The sequence below is a fragment of the Nanorana parkeri genome, unplaced genomic scaffold (assembly GCF_000935625.1).
Source record: "Nanorana parkeri isolate BGI_ZX_2015 unplaced genomic scaffold, ASM93562v1 scaffold2228, whole genome shotgun sequence".
NCBI lineage: Eukaryota > Metazoa > Chordata > Amphibia > Anura > Dicroglossidae > Nanorana > Nanorana parkeri.
The window spans coordinates 98,451-110,033 of record NW_017308496.1 but is presented as its reverse complement, the minus strand read 5'-3'; the positions used below and the strand labels follow the sequence as shown (position 1 = coordinate 110,033).

General features: G+C 40.3%; 1 protein-coding gene across 1 annotated transcript in view; it reads right to left on the bottom strand.

The window, feature by feature from the left end:
- Positions 1-5,461: 5,461 nt before the first annotated feature.
- The window catches only part of LOC108801123 (cytochrome P450 2J6-like), a 14,799-nt gene continuing 8,677 nt past the window's right edge, over positions 5,462-11,583 (bottom strand). The window contains exons 7-9 of the mRNA XM_018573078.1: positions 11,231-11,418; positions 6,360-6,501; positions 5,462-5,664 (exon numbers count right to left, since the gene is read on the bottom strand). Coding sequence (XP_018428580.1) covers positions 5,477-5,664; positions 6,360-6,501; positions 11,231-11,418 — 518 coding nt within the window. The 3' untranslated portion in view covers positions 5,462-5,476. The remainder of the gene's footprint in view (positions 5,665-6,359; positions 6,502-11,230; positions 11,419-11,583) is intronic.

Genomic DNA, 11,583 nt, shown 5'->3' with positions numbered 1-11,583 from the left:
GGGGGGTGTGTGTGAAAATGTTCACATGATAAATATGCACAGTCATGACTACAACATATCTTTATCATAGACACAAGTGCTGCACCCATGTAACCTTATCACAGGAGCTGTAAACCTTTTCACTGTGATAATGTTTTATATATACTCTGTACATATGAAGCTCATATATGTAGACCTATCCATCTGCAGTATTAGTGATACTAATTATTGAATTAAAAAGGAAACTTGTTCTGAGAGAATATGAAAGCTGCCATTGCTGACATTTCCTTAACAAATGCTAGTTGGCTGGCTGTCATGCTAATCCATTATTTCCAACACTATGTAAGTCACTGACCAGCTTGGAAGTCAGGAGTTGGAATTTGAATCTAAATTTCTAATCTTTGCGTGCCCCCGATCAATGACGCAATAATTTAATTCATAGGCAACGAGTATTGTTAGTAGTAAGCAATGGCAGCTTGCCCTGTATTTTTCTCATCACAGGTTTTGCTTGATATGATCTCCAATCTGTATAAATGTCTCCACTACAGTAACTTTAAACTTTTAATTGAACTATATTCCTCAATAGCCAAAATGATATAAATCGACTCTGTGTGTACCAGATGTCTTTGCCATATAAAAGTATGGGGGGGGGGGGGGGGGGGGGTCCAGCAGGCCACACCCATTACAGGCTGCCTGCAGAAAACTACAGGAGGGGGCACAAGACCAGTCACCCTGCATAAGAAGATAGAGCAGCAGTGACTGGTCTTTATTACAGGAAACACCTGCACTGAGACAAGGTTTCACACTGTGTTACTGCACAGATCTGAAAGAAATACACGAAGCACATCAGGGTTAAATAGCACTTCTACCCCCATAGACTTGCATTGAGTTCTAAGTTCGAGTTAGAACTTTTTCCATGTTCGAAAGTTCGAGTTAGAACCGAACACGGGGGTGTTCGGCTCATCACTACTAGAGATCACACATTGGATCACACTAAAAGACACATGACTCTCGTATTAGGCAATATTTTCCAAAGTTCAGCTTTAAAGAAGATCTAAAAACTAATCACTAAAATCCCATCTCATCTTTACTTTGTTAATGTAATTTCAAAACTTGTTTTCAGTCCTTTTAAAGATGTAGAATGCAATACCTGACAATTCTGCAATGAAGTTCCTTGTTCTGGCACTTCCTGTTATAGGGTAATGATATTGTTTATGATATACAGTGCTTTAGCAAACAAATCCAGTTAGGGTTTACATTAGAGGTGCACCAAAATGAAAATTTCAAAACCGAATCGAAACTGAAATGAGAAATAAAGGCTGGCTGAAACTGATAATGTGTTGTTTTTTTTACTTTTTCAAAAAAAATCAAATATTTTCTTTTTATTTATTTTTATAAACTTTTTATTTTTTTATATTTGTTTTTAATTAAATATTTTCTTTTTTTAACTTTACTTTTAGGGGCTACTGGGAAATATTAGGGGTCTAAACAGACCTTTGAATTTTCCCTTTTAAAATAGAAAAAGAGATTGAGGGCACAAAGTCCTCAATCTCTTTTTCTGCAGCCCCTGTCATAAATGAACAGGAATCCTCTATAACTTGTGGACATAGTATGTTTACTATGTGCACAATTATGAATGAACAGGAGGTCATGTAGATCACTTCCCATTCATTCATAATTGGGGACACAGTAAACATACCATGTCCTCAGTTATTTACAAACACTCAGCGATCATTGATCGCTGAATGTTTGTACCCGCTCTTCATCCTGGATCGGCAGTCACAGAAGGCTGAGCGAGCTGTGTGGGGAGTAGATCTCGATCTGACAGCTGACTCCTCCACCAGCCGGCCTCCTGTGACAGCTTTGAGAGCTGTCTCCGCCCACACACCACTCTCCTGATCTGTCACAGGAGGCCGCTGTGGGAGGAGAGACGCTAGCTGCTCACAGCGCTCACCTCTCGCATCGCTCGGCCTCCTGTGACAGTTTCTCTCCTCCCCGCTGGGACACAGAGCAGCACCCAGCGGGGAGGAGAGAAAGTAAGGATGCACCACTATTTCAGCCAAAAAATTGCACTTTCAGCATTTTGACAAAAGTGCCATTTTTGGCCGATACGTTTCGGCGGCCGAAATATCAGTGCATCCCTAGTTCTCATAATGCTAAACTATATGCAATTGCGGTTTCTATTTTCATTACTATAACCCGAATAAGTTAACAAATCATGGTACGATCCAAATTAGTGATGAGGCAAGGTTCACCAAATGTAATTGCATCATGTGTAATGGCTACCTCGCTGTCCAAAGTCAGTGGAAGAAATGTTGAAGGAGGTCATTACTTATTAGTGGATTTTTGCCTGTGCAGGGAGCTTACATCATTCTGCTCCATAGGGCTTCCAGCCCTTCAACCTAGGCACTGGTGACATTGCAACCGTCCCGCTGCCTCCTGGGAAACCTGCAGATCGCAAATCTTGCTCCAACTCAGTTACCTGTGTCATACACTACATACATTCTGGAACTGGAACGTGCAACAGAAAAGAGGCAACAAAGCTGTTTTGGAGGATCCAGAGAAAAAGGTTGTTATGTAAAATGATGAAGAAGTAGAAGTTGGACAGCCGGCTAGAAGGACTGATAAACTTCCTGAGACAGACACACTAGGGACAACACCAGATCCAACAAGAGTTGGGTGATCACTCAAATCACCAACATACCTTCAAGGAGATGTAAATGCTAACTGAATGATATTCGGTTTGCTAAAACACTGTGTTTCATAAACAATTACTTTTTTATTCTTGTAATAAAATGCTTGATTTTACTTATTTTTCATCATTTGTTGCACATCAGTGCTGCTGATTAGGGATGAGGTTCATGTTCGCCGCTACCATAGGTTCAAGGCAAATCCCGCGTGTACGGTATTCACCAGCCTGGCCAATTGATGTGCAGATTTGCCCAGAAGAATGTTTTTAAACCATAATGCACTGTATGGACTCTAAACTATGGCCAGCAGGCTTAAAGGTACAATAAGAGGGCATATGGTAAAGCCATTCCCCCCAGTTTAAAACAGGAGCACAGAGCAGCCATAAAGTCAGTGAATTAGAAGTGGTTGACGGGAAAGCGGACAAACTGCATAGGGAGGAAAATTAATTAGTTAGGAAACTGCACTTTAATGATTGCTAATTCTTTGGGCAATCAAGCCCTTTGCTACTGTTTTTTTTAATCATTGGGGGCTTTTTTGTATATAACTATGTTTTGTGGTTGATTTGAGGTCAGTTGTTACTTTTAGCTGCGCATTATATCACTCGGTTTCACCCCCCCCCCAATCCCCATATATAACAATTTAGGCATACACCGGTTAGGCCTATTATCCTTGATTAAACCTGTTCTTCTGTTGGCCTAATCTAAATTCTTGGAGTATAGCCCCGGCCTGAACTCTTTGTCTCTAGTAAATCTGGGACTAGCGTTGCTCATTAAAATTGTCCTGGTGCTGGCCAATTTCACTGTATCATCTGTGGTCTCCTAATTCTTGTAGTAAAACACCTGCCTGTACTCTTTGTCTTATGTACATTTTGGCCTAATATAACTGATTACAATTGACTGCTACTGGCCAATTTTACACTGTTGTATCCTCTACAGTAATTCATTCTTTTAATAAAGCCCCAGATTATGCTCTATGTCTCTAGTAGTTTTAGGCCCAGCCTTGCTATTTAAAAGTGTCCTGCTGCTGACCAATTTTATACTGCTGTATCATCTGCAGTCTCCTAATTCTTACGGAGAACTTGATAGAAATTAGACAGCAGCAGGATAGAACTACTGACCAATTTCTATCTGTCAGTCAAAGCAGGTGTATTACTGTTTTATGAAAAAGCATGTGTCACTGCTAAAGCTGAATCAGATTTGGGTGCTGTTGCTGTATGTAAGCTAAGCTAATTGTAAAAGAAAAAAAGCAATTCCACTGCCAAATATGTGCTGCCAGTGTAAGTTGTTGCTGAGACTGTCTGTGAAAATCCTACTTTCCCATAACATTCTGTTTAGCCTCAAGGCATCCTCCAAGTATGTAAATGCCCTCAAGGCCACATGAAAAGACCCTCTCCCTGCTGCAGGAGAATTTAAATTTTATTTTTACAATGGTACAGGTCCCCTATGGCAGTACCCAGCTTCCTGTGTGTTTTTTTTTTACAGTAGTTTGCCTATAAGCCCTATGGAATGTCAGAATTTAACAAGAGATGCCCCCATTAGACTGCAATGGGATTCACCTCTTCAGGTTTAACACATTTTTAAAACAAATTTGCCGAACCCTTGGCCAAACACACCTGGGAAGATTCGCCCATCAGTACTGCTGATCTCCAAATATTGCAAATGACTTTTTACCATATTGTTAAACATCATATGCGATCTTGGTAATTGTATTTAGAGCCCAATGGAAGAAACAAAAATATTATGCAATCAGGTAAACCAACAAACTCCATTAGCCTTATACTGTATATAGTTTCCTGTTACTTAGTAGATGAGGGTGTCTTTGATATGACAGCACAGTCCAATAAGCATCATAGTTGGGCTCAGTGATCTCAGCAATCAGCACTCAGAACTGATCTTTCACACCTTTCCCTCTGCAGGAAGCAGCTTGTCCACACAAAAATCAATCACAACCCATAATGGGCGCAGGACTATAGAGAGAAAAAAGGTGTGAGACTTCAGTTAGGCCTTAAAGACTGTGTATTGACATAAGTTTATGGTTCAACTTGTTATTTTCCTCGCAGTGCAGTAAGTGTTATGTTTGCAGTCTATGTTGAATGCTTTATTTGTAGTTCACATTTATGATACCATTTTAGCTCTGGAGGAAATGTTTGTAGTATTTTTTGGTTCACATTTCTTTAAACTGTTAGCGGCGCAGGCTGTTACATTTGTATGAGTATTGGCTGGCTAAAAAGTAAAGCAAGCATACTGATGTCTATGACTTGGGTCATACATTACAATCATGTATGGACTGCCGAGAAAATTCTCACCTTGCTCTATGATGGGAATGGATTTGTTGCAAAGATCAGTTAGGGTTTTATACATGAGAGTCAATGCTATCAGATGACTCCTTATAATCCATGCCTGTCGAGCATAGCACTTATTAAATAAGAAGCAACAGGATATTCTGCTGCTATAGAAAATGATAAACTAAATATTTGTTTAAAAAAGCAATGAGATCCGGTAGAAATAATAATGCAGTAAGTTGTTTTTTTTAATAAGCCAGGACTGGTCCACTTATACAATGTGGTGGTTACTCTTTTCACATATGGCCCTGTGAATTGGCATGAAAAATTATATTATTACTATTCTCATCAGTGAATAGCCTTCAAAACAGTATGGAGCTGCATGGTACATTTTCCGAGTATGTGATACCATTTGGAATATATTTTATTTAACATGCAACATATATTTTTTATTAATGTGAATGGTAATTTGTCCTATTTGAGTATTTTTGAGTCCACTTTTGAGTCCTATGTGAGTCCATATGGTCAGTTCCATATGCGTGGTACTAGCCTCATTTTGAAATGCTTAGGTTTTTGTGAGAGCCCAAAAACTGGTGTGAGGTCTGGACGAGATTTGGGGTCCGGCCAGTGGAATTCAAAGTGTGTCATCATAGTAGTGAAATAGAGGAAGAGCTCCATCCGGGCCAGATTCTCCCCAAGACAACCCCGGGGACCTAAATGGAAAAACAAGATGGTCAGAGGGAAGTAACACTTAAAATGCAAGTCAACACCAATTTCTTCATTTTGGATGAGGTGGGGGAGGGTCCTTCACTGCTTGATATTATTACTGTGAGTACCTAGAAACTTCTAGTAGACTCTGTAAGCATGAAAGAAGAGCTTAGGATGGTGATACAAATATCTCAACTGAAAAGACAAACTAAGTCTCCTGAAGGTCGGAGGTGATCGCCTTAAGTGGGTTCCCAGACAGCAATAGAGACAAAGCAAGGAAATAAACTTGGCCCGCTTCTCCCAAAAAGGAGAAAATCCATTTTGGGTAGGGTTAGTATTACAAATATATCTATAAAACTTGTTTTAATTTAGGAAAAAATAGCAATTGGTTAAAACCGCTGACAGGTTTGTGTCAGTTGGAAAAATGTCTGTCCTTCTGGCCTATGTATCAAGGGAGATGTTGATTGGCCAAGAAATGACTGGAGGTGTAAAAGTTGTCAAAAAAACTCTGTTTTTATTAACATAATCCACTATGTTTGATGCATTGCTCAGCATTGGCACTGAATGAGATGTAGCCAGTTTTAGCCCTGAAGTTAACGTCTGTGTGTATAAGGTCTAAGCTTTTTATATTCTGCTCATCACTACTAACAATGTCTAGAGACTTAGAAGGTCGCCACCTATTTTTGTTACTATGTTTTACCTGCAGAGAATGGAAGGAACGCTTCTACTTTCACTAGTTCTCCATCCTTCTTCAGGAAATTCTCTGGATTAAATTCATTTGGATACTTCCAATATTTCTCATCATAGTGCGGTGAGGAGATGTCTGTGATGATGAGTGTTCCCTGGAAACACGTAATTAAAAAACAGATCAAGATAAATATATAGAAACTTACATAGTTCAAGGAACCTCATCAGTTAAAGACCACTCAAAACTGCAATATAGGTTTTTGGTTGAACCTCAGTAAATTGTGTCAGTTATCAGTTTCTAATGTCTCCTTATCCACTGGCCTCTCCTAGCAGCCAGCACCGTTCAGACAGTCAGTCCTTCACAAACATTTCTCCTAAACCCGGCTCCCACCGGGCCTGCTCCCCCTCAGATCCCTGCCACACTAAACATCTGACCCAGATTCCCATTGACATCGAATTCTTCTCAGCACCAACTATTTCCACATTACTCTGCCCACCACCATCAGCAACCCTGGACTCCCAATCCATCCACACCTCGTCGCTGACAACGCGCTAGTACCCACTCCCTGGTAAGTCTTATTCCCTTATTTTGTTTCTTGCTTAGTTACCACTTGGTAGTGCGCTTCTGTATTTCTTGTCTTCTTAATTAGCAAACTTCGGACACCCCGGTCCGCATTTTTAGGAGCCGCACACCAAGTACCGCAACCCACATTTGTTTACCCTGCACTAGGGGACATTTCTCCCAATTTATTAATGTCTCCTAAGGTGTATCTATACCTAAAGACAATAATTTTATATATTGCAGGCTACCAGTCCATAGATGTGGTGGCTGCATCCGTTTTCACTTTTCAGGCTAGGAACTGTTTTTTGTAGTAGTAAGTACAGAAAATACCTGTTGATCCTGCCAGAAATGCTGTGTCCTTGTAATTTTCTGTAACTTTAAAAGAAAGCACAAAGAACCATTTATGTAAACTACTAGTACCACCAATCCACCATGTACTGCTATGTTGTACAACCTTTTTGTAACAATGTTTTACCTGCAGAGAATGAAGGGTAATTCTTTACTGTGAGAGCTGTAAAATTGTGGAACTCACTTTCACAGATAGTGGTATCAGCTGAGAGTATGGAATCATTTCAGAACCGTCTAGATACTTTTCTCAGCGCACAAGATGCAGGGGCTCAGGTAATCTTAGTAAAGGTGGCCATACACTTTACAACCATCGCAAGACCTTAGTTTTGCGATGGTTGTAAAGTAATTAAAAAAAAAGTACGATCTGCCCATCTTGGACAGGCCCCTGAGGGGCAGCCTGCCGATGACCGCAATGCTGAACGGGCAGTGTGCGCGTGCGCACACCGGCCCGTGCGGCATTGATCTTACAATCATACTAAAAACCAGCCGAAAAGCGTACGATTCTCAGCTGGTTTCTAGCATGCTCCTAAGACAAAAGACGTGCGACCGTACAGTAAAAACGGTTGCACGCCTTCCATACACTTTCGATCATCGCACGATCGCAGGATTTCCCGCGATTATCATGTGATAATCGCATAGTGTATGGGCACCTTAACACAGACACATACACACAACCCAAAGGTTGAAATCGACAGACCTGTGTCTTTATCCAACCTTAACAACTATATAATGGAGATGAACAGCGGCAGACATATTTGAAGTCCAGCCTGTGTGACGATCGTAGGATTACCATGTGAAAATAAAGGAAAAAGCCTGAAAAAAAAGGAAAATGAAAGCAGCCTATACATCTAAGAACTGTTAAGCTGTAATATATTTTATTTTGGTTTTGGGTTTAAATATACTTTGATGACCCCATTGGTACCTTAACATGAGTAGAGTGATTTCAGCAGAATTGAGCCAGAGGTGGAAACTCTTTATTTCACTCATTTAGATGGAGAATTGCATGAAACTTATTTATTTTTTCTTTATTTACAGGGTTTGTTTTTGTGTCTGTGTGTAATGTAGGTAGTTCAGTATTTGTTTTTTTTGTGTGTGCGTGTAGATGTTTTTGGTAGAAGAACAAGTCCAGGATAGTTAAAAGAAGCTTCTATAACCTTGGGGTATCCAATGCATAAAACACCCTATTAATTGCCTTTCCCATTGATTCCAGCATATTTTGACAAATCGTGAAATGTTTTTGAAAAAATCTCCAGATTTTGCCTGACGTTTTGTGGAAAATAAAACTCTTCATTTTGTTCATTCCTAATGACAACTTTGCATGCAAAAGTGTATTTTCACCTCCCCCAATGCTGTAATGAAGGTATTGCATCACCTCCTGACCTCCTTTTCCTCCTTCTCCTAATAGAAATTTCTTTTTTTTTCTAAAATTGCCCTAGCACAAATACTGTGCAAATGTGGTCACAGAACTCAGATGTAGCTGAGTTGAGGGAAGTTCTCACAGTTCTCCCCATGGGTGTGTCATGTGATACATTTGAGCTAATGAGAAGTAGAGGAGTTACCTCAGCTCTGCATTAGACATTGCCACCCTGATCTGAGGCCTGAAAGTTGCCTGGTGCTAGCGATACCCATTGCTGCAGGGTATCACTAGCACCTAAATCTTCCCATCATTCACCAAAACTTAGACATTTCTGACAGACAAAACTTTGGCTCTCCATGACAGTGCTGAAGCTTTCCCGTCCATTCATGCTTCATGAGCTTTCCTTTTGGATAGAACTACTGCCTATCAAAGTGATAAGACAATAGGTATATGAGAAGGCGGGACTTAGCAGCAAGCTTTTACACTACCCTGAGGTGTTAAAGAGGTCCAGCATCAGAAAACTTTCAGAGTCTGCTGCAGATAAGTGCGCCTCTTCCAATTAGAGACACATTTTTATGGGATGGGAACACAAGCCCAGGTCTAAACAAGCAGAACCATCAGGTTTTCTCAAAGGAGGTATCTTTGTCACCTGTGTTGCCAACAGCAATTAACCAGTTGTCATCTTTCTGGGATATTAAGTCACAGTTTCCAACTATAACCATAAGACACTAACTGAACCCCATTTACCACAGAACGCTCATTGTTTTGATATATCAGTCATAATAAATTGTCCTTATCTGAGAGGTTGCAAATAATGGCAGAGGTTCTTTCTTTTGGGACACTATTGATTCATGAAGATCAATTTTATTCTGAGGTAGGACTGATCATAGATTGTAGGGGGGGCATGGTCCAAGGGAAGGGAAGGGCAAGGTCTCCCCTTTCTGACAGCAGTACTACTTTCAAATATAACATACATCTTATTCATCTTACTGTAGAATTAAAGCATATGTGTAGAAATACACCAGGATAATAAAATCTCAGTTTCTATCACTGTAGGTACAACAGACAGAACTACATCTTCCAATGGCCCTTTGCCTACACACAGTGTGTGGGCTGGCTCTTGAGAGTCAAGGCAGCAGCTATATGTTGAATAATGAATGCATGTGGAGAGAAAGGGGTGGTGATAGGTGGAGTGTTATAGTCCAACAGACAGGGCTGACAAGGCTGGTTAGGATTTCAGTGCAGCAAAGGTATTGGGTTGTCAAACCAAACACGAAGGTAGTAGCTCACTGGATTTCTAGCAGTCTAACAGGCATTGTTCTGTACTTACAGTGTTTGTAAAACTATAAAGCATGAAGATTTTGACATGTATTGCAGAGATAAACTAAGCATGTTTTTTATTTTATTTGCTAAGACATACACTTGAAGTATCTGCTGACCTTTGGTATAGTGTATCCATTCAGTTGAACATCTTTAATGGGTGCGTGGGCAACTCCTAGTGGCACCACTGAGGCAAATCGCTGGACTTCCTGTAGAACAGCCTGTGTGTACGGCATCTGTAATCTATCCTCATAGTCAAGATGGTCTCTGTCTCCTCGAATTTTATCTATTTCTCTCCGACACGTCTCTGAAAGAACAAGCACAGTATAAAACTCATATTGGGGTTTTAATAAATAAAAAGTGAAGGCAAAATAGGTTTGTATCATCTATTAAAGGAGAACTATGGGGTTAAGGCTTTTCCCCATAGTTCTCCTTAGGGTAACGGGAGGACACAAACTAGCGTCCTCCCATCACCCTAGGCTCAGTATACCGCGAGCCGTAGCTCGCGGTATACTTCAACAGCAATTAACCAGTTGTCATCTTTCTGGGATATTAAGTCACAGTTTCCAACTATAACCATAAGACACTAACTGAACCCCATTTACCACAGAACGCTCATTGTTTTGATATATCAGTCATAATAAATTGTCCTTATCTGAGAGGTTGCAAATAATGGCAGAGGTTCTTTCTTTTGGGACACTATTGATTCATGAAGATCAATTTTATTCTGAGGTAGGACTGATCATAGATTGTAGGGGGGGCATGGTCCAAGGGAAGGGAAGGGCAAGGTCTCCCCTTTCTGACAGCAGTACTACTTTCAAATATAACATACATCTTATTCATCTTACTGTAGAATTAAAGCATATGTGTAGAAATACACCAGGATAATAAAATCTCAGTTTCTATCACTGTAGGTACAACAGACAGAACTACATCTTCCAATGGCCCTTTGCCTACACACAGTGTGTGGGCTGGCTCTTGAGAGTCAAGGCAGCAGCTATATGTTGAATAATGAATGCATGTGGAGAGAAAGGGGTGGTGATAGGTGGAGTGTTATAGTCCAACAGACAGGGCTGACAAGGCTGGTTAGGATTTCAGTGCAGCAAAGGTATTGGGTTGTCAAACCAAACACGAAGGTAGTAGCTCACTGGATTTCTAGCAGTCTAACAGGCATTGTTCTGTACTTACAGTGTTTGTAAAACTATAAAGCATGAAGATTTTGACATGTATTGCAGAGATAAACTAAGCATGTTTTTTATTTTATTTGCTAAGACATACACTTGAAGTATCTGCTGACCTTTGGTATAGTGTATCCATTCAGTTGAACATCTTTAATGGGTGCGTGGGCAACTCCTAGTGGCACCACTGAGGCAAATCGCTGGACTTCCTGTAGAACAGCCTGTGTGTACGGCATCTGTAATCTATCCTCATAGTCAAGATGGTCTCTGTCTCCTCGAATTTTATCTATTTCTCTCCGACACGTCTCTGAAAGAACAAGCACAGTATAAAACTCATATTGGGGTTTTAATAAATAAAAAGTGAAGGCAAAATAGGTTTGTATCATCTATTAAAGGAGAACTATGGGGTTAAGGCTTTTCCCCATAGTTCTCCTTAGGGTAACGGGAGGACACAAACTAGCGTCCTCCCATC